General features: G+C 31.7%; 1 protein-coding gene and 1 long non-coding RNA gene across 2 annotated transcripts; both read right to left on the minus strand.

Annotated features, from left to right (window-relative positions):
* Positions 1-8,544: 8,544 nt before the first annotated feature.
* LOC132952495 (uncharacterized) lies at positions 8,545-10,607 on the minus strand. Its single transcript, XM_061024798.1, has 2 exons — positions 10,219-10,607; positions 8,545-9,301 (listed from the first exon to the last, which is right to left on the minus strand). Exons 1-2 carry the CDS (start codon positions 10,605-10,607, stop codon positions 8,545-8,547), a joined length of 1,146 nt encoding a protein of 381 aa, XP_060880781.1.
* A 6,331-nt stretch (positions 10,608-16,938) lies between these two features.
* Positions 16,939-19,036, minus strand: LOC132951775 (uncharacterized). Its single transcript, XR_009665411.1, has 3 exons — positions 18,979-19,036; positions 17,972-18,133; positions 16,939-17,141 (listed from the first exon to the last, which is right to left on the minus strand). It is a non-coding gene; the product is annotated as an uncharacterized LOC132951775 (long non-coding RNA).
* Positions 19,037-21,843: the final 2,807 nt, after the last annotated feature.

Below are 21,843 nucleotides of genomic sequence, written 5' to 3' on the forward strand. Positions count from 1 at the left end.
GATATAGATTACAGATATGATGTACGTAATTTCTATGTAACACCGATAACTAAAGCCTATCATTATACCTAATAGAGTATAGATATTATATTATACAATGTAACATATTATTTTTACTATTATTATTTTATTACTATATTATAAAGTATTATTAATGATTTAAATATGAATATTTATCCAAAGAATAAATACAGAAAAAAATTTTTAAAAATCGTGTAAGCACAGATTTATAGATTTTTATGATTTTTTTTTATTTGGATATTTTGACTTGGATATTTTAGTATAGGATATTTTGTCATTGGATATTTTGTCCTAGATTCAATTTACATCATTGACCGTAACATATATATTATTATAGTTAAGTTAGGTTTGGTAAAAATATTTGAATTCCATCGTATGGTAAGCATTACAGATATAGAAATTATATTACTGCTTGTTAAAATGTTAAATTGCTTATTTTTTTTTTACTTGTATTTTAAGCTTTATTTTTAATATTTTAACTTTTACAATTTCAATATATATATTTGTATAGATTTATAAAGTTTTTTTTGGAAATATTTTTATTTTTGCTTTTAATAGATCAGAATATTAAATTAAACAATTAAAAAAGTGGATGTCGCTCTGCTGTACAGTAAGTTACAAGTGGGTCACTGTAATGGATGGTGTTAAATTTGAATTCAATGATATAATATCATTGTATAAGAAAAACGATTCTGAGCGAAAACGGTCAGTCAGCCTATGATATTACCAAGTATTGGTAATATAGATTAGGTATAAATTTAATGTACCTATACGGTCATTTGTTTTAGAGTTGCACCCAAAACCGAAATCGATTTTCTCGAAAACAGATTTTGTGTAAAAATTCCCATTTTTCCTTAATTTTTCTTTTGTTTTTCACGTCGCGTTTGAAAACTACTGAGAACATTTTACTTTTGACCCCTCAAAGTACCAACTAGATTCACTTTTCTATCAGAAAAGTTACTGTTGAAGAAAATCCAAGCACTTCTACTGTCCTAAAAGGTGATGACAGACACAAAAAAAAATAAAAAAAAAAACACACATCATTGTAAAATCATCGCTTTGCTCAGAATCTAAAAAATGTTAATGTTAATATAAAAAAAATTCCTTTAAATTTGATAATAATCAATTAAAATAATAACGAGTATACAAATTAACCGTTTAAAATATTTCCAACTCTAAGCTCTTAATTATGTTATGTGTCAACAACGTTCTTTTAATTATAATCACAGATTTTTTTTCCATTTAATAAGTAAAACATTATTTTCTACAAAAATCGAATCAAATGAACCATTAAAATACACTCTCTCAGTGCCTGTCTTACAGAGATAAGATAAACATAAAAAGTGTGAATAAAACACGTTTCCAAACTTTCTAGACATTACGTGTTTTCAAATTAATATTGAAATATTATTATAAAAATAATAATAATAATAATAATACTATCGATTGAACATTACATTCCCGGGTCATAATTGACAAAAAGGTTTCACATCACCATACGAATAGAATAATCTAACAACACTGCGTTTTCCTTCACAAATACAGTGATCTAATATTATACAGTATGTATGGTGTGTCTAATGCCATTATGCGTAAGTTGTTTTTAACGATGTGGAACTATAGGTATACAATGGAAATTCAAAAAAATTAAGGAATACAATATGGTTCTTTATTTCTTTTGATTAATTTTTTCTATGATAATTTAAATCAAGCTCATTGCTTTATCAACGACATCAACAATTTTTTTTAGGTACCTATACTGCTTTTTTCATAATATTTTAATAGTCGAATCGTCAAAAGTTCACTATTTTATTCTATAATCTGAAATTACTTGACTCATTAATAGTTTTAATTGGAATAATGTTGTATTTACTAATTTGTGCTTCATTATATTTTTTAAAATAATGGATATTGCAACATTAAAAGAGAAACAAAAAACATAATATTTATTCAAATTACTCAAATTATAACTATACTATACTAAAATGTGAATTTAATTTGACAGTTTAGTGTTTTAAATTACAAATTACAACAATGGTATAATCTATAATAATATCTTGTCACAAGCTGCAGCAGTATTCAGAAATTTAAAAACCACGCCCTTCCTTCGACATGGCACCCCTCTAACAATACCAACGCCCGCGGTTTTCCGATATTTTCCTATTAAATATACCGGAATACCAAAGAGCGTCTCGTGTGCAAGTAATAATAACATATCAGTAATAATAAAAAATAATAAAAGATAAAATTCCTACAACACACAAAATACGATATAATAATAATAATAATAATATTATATATACCTAGTCGGCCGCTGCGTCGTGTCATCCGCGAACGGTCGAAACGCGAAAACGTCGATGTATCTATATAACATATTATATACGTATTTAATATACCAATAATATTATATCGCTTCAGACGTCATATTATTATTATTATTATTATTATTATATATATATAAGAATGAGTATATACGCATTATATATACAGTCGTTTTGTGCGCCCCGCGTGAGACCGTCCGTCGAAACGTCCGCCACGACACACTTTTAGGTCGTACGCTATTATTATTATTATTATTATTATATTAACAATAATAGGTGTACCGTGCACAACAATAAACGCGAGTTAAATCGTGAAAATATAATGTACGGTAAAGGAACGCGAGGAGAACGCTCGGCGCGGTGGGTGTAATGTGTTTAGGAATATATACGATGTACCTAACAATATATTATACCATATAATAATAACACATCGATCGGCTGAATTTCGTATTTGTATTACGATAAGAAATCAAACATAATAATAATATATACATATAATATTACACACACTGTATTACACTAACCGTGGTTTTCGGGTATGGTTCGATTATAGAAAGTCTTCAGCGAGCTCTGCACGGATCTCGAAATATTTACCGTCGCGTCACTCGATCTGTAACATCTCGAGCAGCAAATATATTTGGCGAACTGTACGTAGGTCGTTGTACAGCATCGGCCATATACTTTGGCCTCTAATATATAAATATGTTACTAAATTTTACATTTATCGGTAATAGGTAATATGTTTTGTGCGCAAATATCAAAAATAATATAACTTATATCGTGACTACGAATGTCTATGATTATTATACTACTCTAGACTATATTATAACTGAGGTAATATCGATTGATTGTATAGGCCCCTCTAACAGTAATAATTATTAATGCATAAGCCATTAAAACGAACATTTTCAAAAACCTTTTTAATTTTGTATTATATTTGAATGGACCTAAATTTCAAAAATCAAATGAACTATTGTATAGTATTTAGGTTGAATACAAAATTAATTAACTAGTGAAGTTAAAAAGTTATTATAATTCCCAACATTCGTAGACGGACGTATGAAAAATGCTGTAACCGAGCCAATCTAAATTATCCATTTTCTCAGTTCACAGATAAACCATAAACCGGATTAGTGTAAGTTGACTTACTAATGTTATACATTTTTTACGGTTATAACTTAGCTTATCTATGTAATGTTATTACTTATATTATGATAATATTATACCTATTGTGATTTGTGAACATTAAATTATGTTTATGGACCTAAATTGCCTATCTGACGCGCCGCGCAAATTTATCGGCTATTTTAATGATTTATAGGAATAATTGTTTTAATTGTTTTTTAAATTTAAATAGTTTATTTTCTACTAAATGAAGTAGGTACATTTCAATATTTTCGGTATTTTCTATGAAAGAACATCATATTAACATGGATTATGGAACTATTGAAGTCATAAAATAGAAAGTGTAGGTTTCTTTATTGTGTACCTACCTACAATATTTTGAATGTAATAATATCATAAATATCAGTATAATAATTATTATGTTATAAATAGCATTATTTACGTTTTATGCCATAAAGCACAAATTGCGAATATTTTTTTGATAAACAAAAATTGTGTAAATTAATGATAAAAAAAACAGTTTTCAAGTTGCCTGCAGTACCGATTGAAAACAATATTAAGATATTTTAATTCTATAGTAATCTTTAAATTTCTAAAAAGAAAAACGGAAAACAATTTGAATATAACATATTTTACAAAACACGGTTTTAACATAATATTATGTTAGTTGTTATAAGTTATAAGTTATAAATTTAAGACCACTAAACAATAAAATATATCATACCTATATTGATGTTTTCATGACAATATATCTTTCAAACTATTGAAAGGTCGTCATTGATATTGCCATTAAATGAATAATAATTTAGGCTTTGACATTAAATAGATCGTTTTCAATACCTATACAGCTGAATGTTATTAATGTTTCTAGTATTATTTGATCAAAATCTTCTAAGCTTTCAAATCATGTTTTTTTGCTCATATATTTTATCAACCGTGTAGATAAGATCATACAATGAATTTTCTAGTCACTGTACTTAATAAAATGTCATTCAAACATTTTTTAATAAATCAAATGGATATTATAATATTGTTACAAGGACTGGCCAATTTGCCCAACCATCATGGGTAATATGGCCACATTGTAGTTTTTCTTATACTGACAATTAATATTTAAAAAATTAATTGAACCTTAAGGTTAGGTTTACCCATTCTTCGCCTACTGTATACCTGGCAGGTCCCAAACAATTTTCACTATAGCCCCGAAAATCATCTAGTCTTCGTTCGTCTTCATATGCTTTTTATTCATCCAAATATTCAATTCATTTAATGCCATATCAACGATAATATAAAAAAATATTAACTTTTTTCTCCTGCACAAAAAATGTATTTTACATATTTTATTGATAAACATTTTAATAACATTTATAACAAATAATTCGAGAGATAAGCTATTATGATAATATTAAAATGCGATGTGAAGCCACTATAATTTAAGAGAACTCTGATCGCATTGACACAAATACAATTAATACATTTAATTCACTTAAATAAAGTTATAGTAACCTAATATTATAAAGTTTCAAAATTAGGTTTAAAGTTGAAAATATGTGAAAATTAAATACACATATCAGATAGTATACAGTTTTTATACATGCAAAATACATATTATACCAATATATGTAACAATTTACAGTGATAACACCGTTCAGTAACCTCAGTTTTGGAATTAATGGTTTTTCAAACTCATGTTAGATACTATTATATTTGTATTAGGTACCTATAGGTAGAGGTACCCATCTACTAAGTATTACATATATTTTTACTGTAATTAATTATTATTATTATATTTTGTATTATTTGAAAGTAGAAAGTTATTAGTTATGAAAAATAGATTTTCTTTTATAGTTAGTACGTTTATTATTATTTATATTTGTTTCTTAATAGTTAATAAAATAACTCTTTTATAGTGAAAATTGATCATCGTATTACTTAGACGAAGGAGAAACAAAGTTACATTTATATTATCTGTATATATAATATACATATACATAATCACACTCTATTGCGTGTTTAGACGTCTCGTTTTTTTATATAATATAATACTGTTTCGTGTGGTTCCACTGTATGTACCTATGTTGTTTGATCGACGTATGATGTGTCGCCGGTGTAGCGACTCAAGCAATAATAATAGTATTTATTATTTTTACTACTATCTTCTAAAACCTAACCTCGTTTGGAACTGTCAAACTGACGACGACGTTTGTGTGTCCACGACTCGGCCGCGACAAAATAAAACACAAAGTAATATAATATCCGTATTTAACTGCAGTATAGGTACCTATATATTTATTCGACCAGTGCATGAAAAACAGAGTTAACCGTTTCGAAACCGCCAAAACATTCGGGACCCGGTTTATAACCGTTTTATCAGAAAATTATTAGTATAACTTCGTCAGACGCCGAAAATTTATTTTTTATTCTGTAAAATAAAACATGTTGGTCTCTTGTATAAAATATAGTTAAGTACCTATTATTTTATATCGTTAAAATTTCCCTATGTTTATGTTCGCATATTTATCAGTGTCCAATAAAAGCGTACATCAATAATATTCACATACCTAAATTATAAACGTTCTAGATGATTATTATTTCAATGGATATTTTAAATATATATATATTGATATATTATATTATATAGCACGAACCTATTGACTATTACCTACCTAGTACATAGTAACTATACATACCAACGTTAGGACTTGTTTCGTGATGGTGTGAAATATTTTCGGAAGTGGCCCGCCTTAAATTTGGCACACTTAAAATAAATTAAAATGGTGTCCGTTAGTAAAATATAACATATCATAATCTTCGGACGAATAATTTATAAATATATCATCCATAATATAATTAGGTATATAAATATATAGTATTGTATACAGATATACTATACAGGTTTAGGTACCTACATATTATATTAGTTACTAATAATTACTCTACAGACATATACCTATACATTACTCTTAGTCATTAGTCATTACTAATTCATATTTGTAATACTATAGATGATTGTACACTGTACAGGAGACAGCAAGAATTTTTTCCTACCAAGTTTAGTATGATTTTATTATGCGATTGATAACTTATTATTATACTATTCAGTATTCCATGATCATTACTATAAGACTTGTTCGATATTAATATAATAAATTATAATGACGGCTTTTATTCTTAATTCTTAATTATTATTTATTATGCACTTCAAGTATAAAATATTCATAAATATTTGGCGTCATCATCATTATAGCATCATATATAAATAAAAAGACGACAGATTCGCGATACCAGAAGAAACAATCATTCAAGCCAGCTAGAGACTCCCAAATTCAAATACATGCTTCAGTCATAACAACCCAGTTTTATTTTAATACAACTAGAATTTAAAATGACCATTACCGAAACACATCATAACATCCAAATAAATCAGACATCTGAATTAATTGTTTTGGTCAACCTAGGTAACAACCCTAAACAATTGTGATCTTCTTTATAATTCGCAAATATCAATTGTTAAAAAAAACTCTTATCGAGTGAAAAAGTGCAGAAGAAGTATAATTTTAATCCACGAGTGTGTCTAATGTTTTTTATTACAATATGATAAAACTCATAAAAGTATAAAAAAAATGCTGATTTAGGGTGTCTAGTTATCAGTTATCTCACTCCTCTAGGTCAGATGTTAATCAGGATTAAAAGTTAAAACCCAAAAGAACCGTTATAATTTTAAAGACTCAAACTGTTCGACTTTCAAACATTTGAAGAATTCTAAAACTGGAATAAAAAAATCCGGCTTGTACTCATTGGACTAATAATTAACTTATGTGAAAACAGTGTTAGCTCAGTCTATATTGAAAATTGTACAGATATCTTTATAAAAGTAAGTTAATATCATTTGACACGTGATACGTATCTATACGTGTCATTCTCAAAAAAAAAAAAAACGCCATACAGTTTAAATGTTAAATATAATATAGGTTAATAATATTAAAATATTAAATCAATGTTAAACTTAACTATAGTTTATTTTGTTTTGAAAACCGCGAGTTATTGTTGTGCCTGATCGATCACATATTTTAATAGCGTAAGATTAAAAATTAGTATAATAATAAATTAGATGCTAATATGTAATGCGCTGTGAAGAGCTAGGAGAAAATATTTACCTATATTTACGTGCCATAAAATAATTAATCCCCATTAATTATGGTACATCGTGTCTGCAGTTCAACCTGTGATCGATTTAAGAGATTAAAATATATACTTATTATATTACATATTCTATCTATCTATACGATATGAGTCATATGACCATAACTGGAATAAGAGTCAGTGATAATCCGAGATTGAAATGCGAAGAAGAAACCGTTATTTCGCAGATATAATATGATCAAGTTAAATATTATTAAATTACTATATTTATTAATGAAATATATATTATTTTATTTTATACATAAAATTGTGATTAAACAACAAGCGTCCTAAGTAGTAATAGATGTGTACAATATAATAATATGAGTATTAATGTTAACGAGGTCAAAGAGTCGATGCATTAGAATTAATGTATTTTTTTTTTTTTTTAAGAATTTATATATTTGTTAAGAATCTATAAAAAAATTGTTATTACCTAGTTATGTATTACAATATTATAATAAACAATACATTAATTACCACACACGTGTTCCTCCCCCTACCGACTTAATAACCTACAGTAAACTAAAAATAGCTAATGGCCTCAGCTGCCGGGCTCAAGATTAATTAATAACGGCCAAGTGCCCAACGTAAACGTGTCCCCGGCAGTCATTCTGTTGTCGCTCCTGTCTAAGTGGTTGTCGATCTGGGCATTCGGTTTTTGAACGGCAATCGCAAACTGTGACGTACAGCAGAAAACCAGATACGATTTTCAACTTGTAAGACTGACGGGCGACGGCAAACGTGTGCTGCCGAAAATGTTTCTAATTCGTCGGCATAACTTGTGTATCTCCTAAGTGTGGACTTATATATGTACATAATATTATATGCACATACACAAGTTAGAGAAATTAGAAACATGGTCGAAAACACACGTTTGCCGTCGCGCATCAGCCTATAAGTTGAAACCAGTATCCGGTTTTCTGCTGTACGTCACAGTTTGCGATTGCCGTTCAAAGCCGAATGCCCAAAACGATAACCATGTGGACAGGAGCGACAACAGAATGACTGCCAGGGACACGTTTACGTTGGGCACTTGGCCGTCGGTCCCGTCGTCGCACGACCGGCGGACATCACCATCGCCGCCGTCATCGTTGGCCGCAGTCAGCTCGATCGTCGCATTCGCCGTCACCTTCCGCTTGGAACGGCCGACCGCGGTAACGTCGACGCTTGCCGCCTTGGCCGCGGCCCGGACGACGCGCTTCGCGCCGGCCAGCACGGGGAACCACCGGTTGCGATCCGCCAACAGCGGTACCACCACGCTGTCCAGCCAACGGTGCATGTCCACCCGGAACTGTTCGGGCGCTGGTGACGTGCAGCCAACGGCCAGTCGGTAATACCGGACGAGCAGCGGACCGTGGTCATCATTCGACAGCCACGGCCTGTCTACGGAGAACAGCCGCTTGCCGACCACGAACGGGAACGCCAGCGACCCCGGATTCTTGTTATCGTCGAATGCTGGTACCGGCACGGCGGTGATAAATTCCCTGCCCGACGGTACGGAATTCGTCAAGAGGGCTGCACACGCGTTTTCCGTCTCCTCGAAAATGGGATCGTCTGCGTCGTCGTTTTTGGAGGCGGCGGCGGCCGCGCTCTGCTGTCCGGCGTCTACGGGCGTCATCCAACCACGTCCGTCGGTATCCAAAATGAACCTATGCCAAAAAAAAACCTTAGCTATACCTACCCGTATCATATGGAATTAAGTAGTGGTTCATAAGCTTCACGTAAATAGATAAATATTTATATTTATACATTATACCTACATTATAAATTGTGTTAAAATCAATTACTATAGAAAATTAAGTTTACAGTAGGTAACACATTTACACATATTTAATATAATATTACATAATAATGATAAATAGGTATTAGTTTTATTGATATTATATACCTAGATATTTTTGTATTTTGTTATATTATTAAACATCGTTGTTTTAACTTTAGAAATCATGAAGAACTTCATACTAAAATTATTGTTAATAACTCAATATTGTTCAATACATTTTCTTAGATATTTATAATTCACTATGTGTTTAGTTAAGACATATTATTCTTAGGTATATAATATAAGTACTTAATAATATATACATATTCATACAAACAATAAAATAGTCAATAAAAAAAATTAATTTGGTAGTATTGTTAAAATTATAAATATTTATAATATATATATTTTATTGCCTACCTACCTATATAAATATAATTATCAATTATTTGAACCGTTTATTGGAACCACATGTCTATACCACTATATCCACTGAGAGTGATAACCCAAACATGTTTTTTTGTATATATTTACTAAATATTTATTAATATTTAATATGTATGTACACCACTTAAATGTATTGTTAATAATCATTGATCATTATAATAAAAAAAGCCTTCGGGTAGTTTAAAAAAAAAAAATATAAGTACTACCTATCGAATAAATCGTATCAATCACGAAATGTCGATAGGTATACTTACCTACGCTAAGGGGAACGGTAAGACACGTTTTGACTTTACAATACAAGTACACAGCCATGCAGGTATTAGATACCTTCTAGGTATATAGCTATATATCGCTCACTTGATCTTCCGTTCCAACGCGAACAGCTCATTGGTGACTGCATAGCTCTCGTGGCCGTTATAATATCCATCCTTTACGTGTGGCAGCATCACCCCTTGAAGATAAGCACCAATCGCATCGCAGGCCGTAACCATGGCTATTCTTTTCGTCTTGTCGCTGGAGATCATCTCAAATTTGTTTACAATTGTCCGTACGTACTTTAGAAACGATTTTCCGCCGACCACATTTTTTGGAATTAAGTGGTCCATTAAAATGCGACTGCGCAAGATTGCCACATCTTCTGTTGTCCACGTTTTGGATGCCACGTCGTCTATGCTGTACAGCGCTGTGCCGAACGGTATCGCAGTGATCGGAAGGATGAGAGCGAGAAAGGATATGATATTAAACATGTTTTATGTTTTGCAATGAGCGTTCAACAATAATATCGTATTATTATGACGAAACGATGAATATCATATTAATATTATACTTTTGGTTTCAATAATAAACGATAATTGGCCTTGTTGACTGTTGTTAGGGGACTGGATAATACATTATTTACATTTACGTTTTATAATACATTATTATTTACGATTTGAGTCTTACAAGCCAGCACTTTTTTCCGTAGCACATAATATTTCACTACACTTGATTATTTTAAGAAAAACTCTAAAACTTTGTAATAATAGGGACGGCCTGGCCCACCGAGATACCTGGAAGTTCCTGGTGGTTCATACCCACTTTGCCTACTAATATACCAGTTTTAAAATATTTTTAAAACATTCCCATTTTGCCGACAGTCTAGTTTGCTGACATCTCGGTTCACCGACAAATTATACCGAATTTATAATAAAGTTTCAATTTTCCCGATTCGCCGAATATACTGTATAGTGTATACACAGTAAATATAGTATTTGAAAGCGAAGAAAGACATACGATTTTCCGATGGAGAATAATATTATGCTGCACGTAATAATATAAATAGTATATGTGAACGAATAGTGGTAGCTTATCGGGTACTTGACATTTTTAATGTGGCTCACTTGGTGGAAAAGGTTGGCGACCCCTGCCCTAAAGTATAATGGCGTGACTTATGCGTCGATGAGACTGTAGGTTCAAGACGTTTTGCTAAGCTGATATTTTGTTTTCCATAGACGACGGTACTAAAAAAGTTATTATAGGCATTATAATATAATATGTATAACAATCGGCAGTATTTTGATTTCTAAATCAGTAAACTCTTAAATATTGTCAAGTGCGTACCTATAATATAATCGAAGTCAGTGGAAATAAGGAAAACAAGGAGTTCTACTTTTCCTTACTTACTTACTTATCCACTTATATTTTAAATTTTTCATAACATAGAAAACTATTGATAGTATCATCCTCTGTAATTATTGATTTAGAAATCAAATTAATGAGGACCCGTTCTCGTTTTTCTATCAAAATTATAACCTAAGAAAATCTAGGAAAACAGTTTGTTTCAAGTTGTATAATTTCTGACAGCTCTCTGTTATTAAAAAAATGCCGACTGATATATAGTTACGAAAAATTCAAAGGGGGGAGTGCCGGCCCTGTCGGCTATGGAAAACAAAATATCAGCTATTTTATTTTACTAACCTAACTATGTGCATAAAACTGTTCAAAATGTTTTAGTTCAATTTTTTAAAATTTTTTTTTATAAAGTTTTTAATATAATATTTATAAAATTTTAATTGTTAAAGGAAATTATGCAGATATATTAAAACCTATTATACAGAAAAACCAGGTATTTTTATAGGTACTTCACATAGTTTGTTTTAAGAAATTTATTACGGGTCGACATTTTTACAGTCGGCATAAATTATAATATTTCAGTCGACAAATACTTGATCTCATCCCCCCCCCCCCCCTCAAAATCGTATAACGCCGACCCTGATAGCCGATTTCACATTTATAATAATGCCTAATTACGAGCCTCATTACCAGGAAGGTATGCAGATTTAGTATGTAACATATTTTATAACTTTGTAAAATATCAAATCAATATACAATTTTAACTATAACTTATAACATATAACATATGAATTAAAACAAAATAATATACAAATACAAATTTCAACATTATTTTTGGTAGACTTCCAAGATATATTTAGACAATCATTTCGTACCATTTAAAAAAACGTTTAATTGCATTAACAAAATGTCCGTTTATTGAATAAATTGTTGTCATAAGCAAATCTAAATGGCAGTCATCACAGAGCAAAAAAATTCAAATTTTGGTTAATCTTTATACAATATTTTGGCCGGGTTTTTATGAAAATATACCACTGTGCACTGCAGCTCCGCATAAGCCTTCAAAACAGCAAATTTAGATTTGTATATTCTAATTTTCTTTGGTCTTACGTATCTAGTGTTGTAATGATATTCACATTATTACGCCACAAAGCCACACTATATAATAAACAAGTACGACGATTAGAAAGTTTAGAAAGTTTTAAGCAGTTTATTTAAATTATTTTTCCAAATGTGTATGGGGCATGGGGCCCAGCTAAGCCGGGGCCCGGGATTCGATTGCACCCCGGTATCAATTACCAGTCTGAAACTGCATAGACGTAATTTATACATATTGAGATTTTCATAACAATAATTTGTGAATGCAGTTCGATAAAAAACAAAGACTTTATAAATTAAACAATAATATCGTTTGTTATAATAATATATTATCTGGTTTAATTGTTTAAACATCAAAACATAACATGATATAAATTATACATGACTACGGCTTACATATAAATAAAGTGCTCATAATATTTTTTTGAACGTTGAACCTACCTTTTGTTGAACCTTCGCTGAAAAATATATTGCTTAAAAGAATTTTCGTACGGAATATCATTTGCTTGCATCAATTTAGCTGCAATGTCATTCTTTTTATCAAGAGGGTCAAACCCAACCACCAATAAACGTGATCCAAGAAATATGGAAGAAGTCTTGGAGGTAAACAAAATATAATACATATTATGTAGGTAAATATTATAATAATGAAATAGCTCGGCGTATCTTACCTACTTAGCGTAGCCAAGTTAGAGGCAAGCTGCAGGTAGAACGGATACGAGGGTGATTAAATTTCTTTAAATCTGTATTATGATATATTATGATTCAGTATTAAATAAAAAAAATATTTATTTTTTGTTAAAATAGTTCTTTCCGTATTTTATAATTTGTAAGTTGTAAGTTGTAATACAAACTAAGTACTAAGTAGTACATATTATATTATAAAAGTGCTTATTTATATTAATAGGACGAAACTGATGAGTTTTTATATGCAGAAACTAGTAATTCTACTAGGAATGAAAGCTTGAATAAAACGACACAAACGAAATCAATAAAAGGTTGTCTTGCACATAATTAAATTATATTGTTGAGTATTATTTTTTAAATATTTCATATAATTCCATTCTTTCTAGAACTGTCTATGAACGCTATAGATCAAAAGGCATTCAAAGATATACAAGTATGAAACGAATAACGACTTAAGAACAATCGAATAATATCGCGGTACTGATAAACGGTTTTGATTTGATTTTCAGCATAGTTTCAAAGTATGTGAAATGAATTGCCTGGCATTAAAACATCACGTGGCCGACGCCATATACACCTTACAACAAACAGTCGACGAGCAGCGCCTATCTTTCAACAGCTTGAGATTGGAAGTATCACACGTTAAAAAAGATTTAAACCATTTGATAGAAAGCGTCGACCAGATGAAAAATGCAAAGACGACGTCCGCAGAAAGTAATATTATATAATATAATATATCGACCTGACTATATCCATAACAGTGTAACACATAAGTCGTTTCCGTTCGTTTAGGAAACACAGAAAACTCAGGGGAAAAAACAGACAGCTGCAAGCTTCGCAGACTGAAAATACGGGTCTCAATTCTCGAAAGTAAAATATAGAAAAATATCGGTTAATAGATAATAAATTACTAATGCCGTGTGCCCGTGTAGGAGATGTGACAAAAAACTCATCAGAAATCGTTGGAATGAACAACACGATGATGTTACGGAACTTGGTCTCGGGCGCGACGGCCGCCGCTGCCGTGACGTCGGCAGGGGTAAACAGTTTCGAGCGAAACACGCCGGATGCGTTATGCCACCAACCTACTACCGCGCCGACGTCCGGCTTTACACCAGCTTCAGGGCCCCCACCGGCACTTCCGGTCCCGAGGCCACCGCCCTCTCCTCCTGCGGTAACCTCTGCATATTTCCGGCCACCCCCGCCGATGACGACCGGCATGGCGGTGTTCCGCAGTAACCCCGTGCAGAAGCCGCGCACTCCCGAGGTGGCCGGAGCTCGGGGAGCCGTGAGGAAAGCGGTGAAAACCTTCTGCCGCCGTATACCCAAAATTGAGGATTTTTTCGGAGATGGTATTTCGCGCCAATTTAATTATTTATAATTTGCACCACTAATAGGTACGTTTAAGCGCGTATGTAATTTGCGCCAAAATACAAAAATTAAACATGAACTTTGCGCCACCTCTAAATATTTATTTTGGTAATTTGCGCCACGACGGAAAACAAAATTGAATATGTAATCTGCGACACACTTTCAATTTTAATTGTTGGAATTTACCAGCCGGTAAATTTACTGCCATCGCATCGAAAATATGATAATACCAATGCGTGCTGGATATAATATAATTGTTGTGTTCTACTCATAATATAAGTAGAGGAGAGATCGTCGAATACGTCTAATCTAATAAAAATTATCAACTGTCAAAATATCGAACAATATTGAACAGCACTATATCCAAGTCTGGGCATAAACGAATTAAAAAGTTATAGTTAAGTTAAAGTTAAATTTAAATTTAATCATAAATGTACAATTATTAAGAACAGAATATCATTAAATATTTTCGCCATAAATAAGTTATTTCTTAATTAAAATCAATTAGGTTATGCTCATATATTGGTTATTTCCTGTGTCCAACAATATTTATGATTTTTATTATTTTAAACCATATTAATGGGTATTTATAAATATATTTAAAAAAAAATAATAATACTACTTAACTTAAGTTAATAAGTTAATTGAAAATGTTCATATAACTTTTAACTCAAATGAGTAAAAAAAAAATTAGATTAACTGTTAACTTTAAACTTTTTAAAATGTTTACTATCAATTAAACTGAACTCAGTAAAAAATTATCATGAACTTGCCCAGGCTTGAGTATATTATGATATTTACAGTAGTCAAATATTAATCGCAAAAATATTAAAAATATATTTATTTAATATACATAGAGTACATAATATATTTATAGACATTTATTTATAATTATTATATTATTACTGATTTTCTATTATTAACTTGATTATTTAGGTTAAAAAAAAATTACAATTTTTGTAGGTAAACGATGGTGCCGATTACTTAATGCCCTTTTATTAAGTTTTGTGTGGCGCAAACTACAACCTTAAAAAGTGGCGCAAATTACCAAAATTAATTTTTAGATGTGGTGCAAATTACATAAATATTTTTTTGGCGAGGTTGTTTTGGCGCAAATTACATACGCCCGAGATTTTGAGGTCCGTCGTCCTCAAGCCTGTAGCGCGGCGGACTTGAGGATCTCTTCCGTTATCTGTATAATATACGGCAGGTATAGTAGATACGTTGACGTGACCTTTCCGTCCGGCCTTAGTAATGTATTAGTTATGTTCAGTTGAACCATGTAATAATTTGTATTCCTTTTGTATTAATTGTATTTGTGTGCATAAAATAAACTCGTTTACTAAAAAACATGCTGGCGTATTTGTTTTATAATGTAGGCTTTCAAATTACCCTTACAATATTGTTATGAGTTATTAAAGTCTATAAGACTATTATTATATAAGACTATAATCATTTTTTAAGTCCTGAAAAACTAAATGCGTAATAGGTGTAATCATTACTCAATATGTGGCGATACCGAAGCGCAACTGTGATAATAATATAGTAGTCACAAGTTTGCCTGCAGGCCATTAATATTATATTATGTATTCGCGAGCATAATACGCATGTACAGCTACGACCGCGGTCTCGCCGTTATTTAAACAAAGCTCTCGTATACGGGGTGTTTCAAATGCTGCGCGCCGAAACCGTCGACTAGGCGGAATTTTAATGACCTCGTGTGACAATTAATGCGCGCCTTCGAAATATATTGTATCCGTCATGACGTGTCAACGCGTGGTCTTTGATGTCAGCAAAACACCTCTAGACCCGGGGTCTTGTCGCTGTACGACCGTAACAAGAGACAGTCTGCTCGCGAATATAGATTTTATCACAATATCGCGAATATAATATGTAGCCAAGACCGCGGGTTCGTGTCCTCGTCGTGAATTAAGGGGGTGTCAGGGCACCGCGTATGTTTTCCCTCGCTGACCCATGCGCAACACAGCAAATTTGTGTTTACCAGAAGCAACCCCGTGTATTGTTAAGTACATATAATATTGCTCTTAGCTAAGAACATTACCCGAGTCCCTGCGTTGGCTTTTCAGCGGTGTTGTAATTTTTATACAATTTAAACGGTCATAACTTACATAATATTATATAAACTAAAATATCATATAAAATAGCCAATGCCGTATGGACACAACTGTTGTTCTTAGCTTAAAATTTGGCAACAGGTGAATTCACTATGATATTAAATGTAATAAAACAGAGATCGTTCTGCTTAACGTAAAATATTTGCTATGTTGCGTGTGGATCAGAGAGAAAGAAAACCAATAGTGTGCTAACATAGTGACATCTTCATAATGATATGGGTTAATGATGGGTGTTTTAAATGCCAGGTGGCCGAGACCGTGCAGTATTGTCTCCGTTGTAATATTATGTAAAACCTAATACGCGTCTCTTTGTTTTCAGAGATCCCATATGCTGTGAAGTCCATTATCTTCATGATTTTACTTGTGATAGTCGTTCATCTGGAAAATAATAAAATAAGTGAGTTTTCCCAACCGTTCTAAGAAGACGAAATAAATAAATAAAATAAAAAATTAGATTACCAGAGACAACTTGGATATTGCAAAGAGATAGACGGTTTTAAGTGTGAAAACGGCGGAATCAGGATGTACACCGAGGAAAATGGATTATCGTGCTGGTGCACTTCAGACTACGTCGGCGAACGCTGCCGTGAGTTTTATAGCGCAGTGGTTTATTAAATCATATATTATTATTATACATTCAGGTAGGTTTGTTATATTATCGCAACATTTTTATCGATAATTTTACTGATTTACTGGGTATCGAATAGAAAACTAATAAATATCGTTACCTACAAAATATTGCAACAAAGTAGGTACCTATCGGTATTTACTTATATTGGTAAAAAAAATATAGTAAATATTAATATTGAACTCTGTAGCCTGTTAGGATGGCAAAAATTACACTCGAAAACCTACACAACTAAAAACCAATCATGAAATACGTAAAAAAAAGCGATAAGGATTTTAGCAAATTATATATTTAATGTTTATATTATACGCATATAAAAATAAAAGAATAAAAAAAATGTACAGTTTATATATTACTTTAGCAATTACATTTGATAAACTATGAAAGCCCCATTAATTTTTTTGTTAAATCTGCTAAAATATCGAGTGCTTTTTCTTGCCTAGAACTAGAATCCATGATTGAGTCAGGTGGCGTAACTATAAAATTAATATTGGACCGTGTACCTTAACAAGATAAATTTGGCGGTGTATAGATAATTTTACTAATATGATATAATATAATGCTTGATAGTAGTGCAAACCTTAATTATTATATTTGTCATAACATTTTTTTCCCAACCTCAGAGGAACCCGTGTCGTTTATGTCACGTGCAGTAGCACTGTTTCGCTTTGGTCACTTGGACGTCAGTAGAGGCAGGCCGACGATGTGGTGGAGCATTTTACCGTTCACTTCGGGACGCCAGCTAAAAAGCAATTACGCTTGTAAGTTACAGTTACAATATAACAACATAATTAACAAAGGTTATTTTCATTTAATGAAATATATAGACAGTAAATCCTTCCTTAATGAACACTACCCCCCCCCCCCTCCTCCTAAATAGCTCAGTTTTTTTTGGAACAAATTTTCTAGTGGACAACAAATTTTCAGGGGTTTCACTGTACTTATATAATATTATATATACTAAGTGGCAAGGCTGGGCATTAACGAGTTAAAAGTTAAAATTAAGTTAGGTTAGGAACTCGATATAATTTTTAAATATTATATATTATGATTATTAAACAAGATCTATAATTTAGCTTGCAGCGATAGATTGATTGAGTGTATTAACAAGCTAAAATATATTTTATAGATTATTTCAGTTTTACGTATACATGTTACATAATAATATTAACCATACTATAATAGCATGATATATATATATATTTTTTTTTTGATTAGTCCATCAAACAGTTGTGAAAAGATTAGAAAACGTGTTCGCTGGTGCCAACAATAGTGTATATTCCGCCAGAATATTGCCTCCAGCATGTCCACTGGAATGCTGTGCAAACGACAGTAAATATTTATGCCTCACTACTATATTATATATTATCATTATTTTATTATAATAATATAAAATAAAATACATATTCGCACAAACGAGGTAAAACCGCGTATTGTCTGTTATTGACGAAATGTATCGTATTGTAACGCGCAGTTATTAACACTGGGTTAAAAGGAAATTCAGAAAATTAATTTTTTCAGAAACTTTACCACCGGTGAAAACACTATACAACAAAATCCTCAGACGGAATTCCGGTCAGTTCATACCGGATCGGAAGTCCAGACATTTGCTGTTGGACGCGTTCAATCAATATTTCGTATTGCAATTTTCTGACGTAAATTCGAACTTGACGGTTAGTAGCTAATACCTATAAATTACAATAATACATTATGACACGAGCTCGTTTAAAGCGATGTAACGTACTTACCACTAAAAAACTTACATTGAATATTAATATTAATGTATTGTCCGCACTTAATATTATAGGTAACGGCTTCCCAATTGTACGGCAGTGACGCTGCGTCGGAGAAATCGATGAGATCGTTCTCTGGCGGTAAGCTCAAGACACGGAAATTTGATTACAAACATTATGCGACGAACCATGTGTTTGCACCTTACTCAGACGTATACTTAAATGCGTTGACAAAAGGCATTTCGACCAACAGGTCGTGGGTGAGCAAGGCTTTTATTTTCCACAAAACAAAATTGTTGAATAAAAGTTAAATTTTTACTTTTCTGAATGACAACATATGCATATAGGTACGTTTTAAATTATAATACCGAAGCTGAACTATAGTTCTGCACTTATTATACCTATGAGTAAATTTTAATGTCTATTTAATGGACGGAATTACATGTGTAACTGCTAATCCGATAATTTAACTATTAATATACTTTAAACAAATTAACTGTACGTCTGTAGGTACTCGTTCGTAATTAAATTGTAATACATCGAAATGCTCGGTAAAAATATTTTTTGTATGCCGTCGTTCATGAAAGTAAATAAATTTAAAAAAAAAGTAACGATAATAAATACTATTTCTTCAAAAATGTTGTGTCTTACAATGATTTCAATTAATAACATGGACGATTTGCGAAACAGCTCAGCAGAATGATCGCCCGGATATTCAAACGGGCCGAGATGTTGAACATGAGCACAATGCTTCACGTACTGTCGACCCTCTGGGCACGTGAACACAACCGATTGTGCGACGAGTTGTCACAGAAATGGCCATTGTGGACACACGAAGAGCTGTATACCAAGGCCAGGAATATTGTAACCGGTCAAATGATGAACATAATGATGACCGAAATCCTAAATTTGGAACTAAGACCGGAAATGTACGACCGTCAAATGGAAAACATCCGTGGTTCCGGAAAACCTATTGAAGTCTACTTTATGATGGCTGTATCAAATCTGCCGGAAAAATTTCAATACAATTCAACGAATTTGATATCCTACAGTAACACCAGGTCAGTCTGAGACTTTTTATGGATACATCAATAATAACTTAAGAAACGTCCACTTTACATTTTGGCCCTTACGAATATTATGTTAGATCAGTGATTTACAGAGCAGCCCGAACAGGGGTATACCGTATACAGTATAGTGTATAAAAAGCTATTTGCATGTACCAAAACACGGTAGTTAATGATTTAAATTTATAGAACTTCGGTACTGATGCATTTTTTGGTATACAAAAACATATCTTATGAGCAAAACTGTCCCTCCCTGTTTGGATTTCGTTAATATTTTGTTTATTATTTAAAAGAAGAAAACATTTTGGATTTCCGATCAAATCCCGATTTTCAAAACTGTAATATTATTATAGAAGCTAAAATAAGCATTTGAATAATGCACAATATTTGTTATTTTTCAAACGTGTTTGTCCAGCAATGTTTAAAGTAAAATAAAAATTCGGGATTTGATCCCAGATAAAATTATCTTTCAGATAAAAAGCAAACTATCAAATTTCGACGTATCAATTATGCGTGAGATTTTTTCCCGTGAAGTAAATTTTGCTGATATTATAATTATTAAAATAGTGACTAAAATATATAATTTTTAATTTTTATTAAACTGCGAAAAATTGGAAAAACCAGCACTTACATCCTTAAGGGGATCGCATGTCACGTATTTTTCGTACGTTTTAGACCAATAAGCGATGGTAAATTACACATACTTCCGAATGTCTGATTTTAATTTTTGATATAATATGTATGAATTCTTTGGCAAAATAACTAGGCTTTCTAGGAAGTCGATTTTCAATTTTCAATTTTAAAGTACCATAAAATTTGGACATTTTTTTAAAAAATCTCATGAAATAATTGCATTACATTTATATTTATTTTGGACTTTTTGGGTTTTATATCAAAAAAGTGGTTCCAACAAAGCGTAGTCTAGGAGCTTACGAATTTAACTCTTTTTTTCGAAATTACAATCAAACTTCAGGAAGTATGTTCAATTTACTACCGCCTTTGGTAGTTTTTATAGGTGATGCATAGAAGAATATATTTCGTTTTTCTCGATTTATTGACATTTGCGTGTGCGTGCGAGAGTGGCAAACGATGGATTCCGAACGTATCTACGCACACTAATGATCATTTACTTCGCACACAACCACACTGCGTAACGAGTATAAGACATCGAATTGTCTGTACGCGACCTCTTATCAAATCACCGCCTTCAATCCCCATAAGACGCATTTAATTAAATAATGACAAGCATATTATAGACGCTCTAAATCGACTAAACTTGAGATCCTACGCAATATCTTTTTATTCGTGGGTACTGTACGTCTGTTGTACCTGCATAATATATAGCCACATCGTTCAACTAATGATAAATATAATATGTTTTTTTAAAGAATGCGTTATGATTTATAAAAATATAATACGCTTCAAACTATGATATTATGAATTATAATCACCAACTAGTATAGATACCCGTATTATACAACCCTAGATGGTGACCAGAAACTATAGAGGTACGCTAGGGAAGTGAAACTAAACATGTGGGAAACGGTTCTAGTCCCCGGAGAACTATAGTTTAAGAAAAAAAAGCGATTTCAACAACATTCACATATTATCATATCATTATATACGTGTATACGATTCGATTTTACTATACT

The sequence above is a fragment of the Metopolophium dirhodum genome, chromosome 9, assembly GCF_019925205.1.
Source record: "Metopolophium dirhodum isolate CAU chromosome 9, ASM1992520v1, whole genome shotgun sequence".
NCBI classification, from domain to species: domain Eukaryota; kingdom Metazoa; phylum Arthropoda; class Insecta; order Hemiptera; family Aphididae; genus Metopolophium; species Metopolophium dirhodum.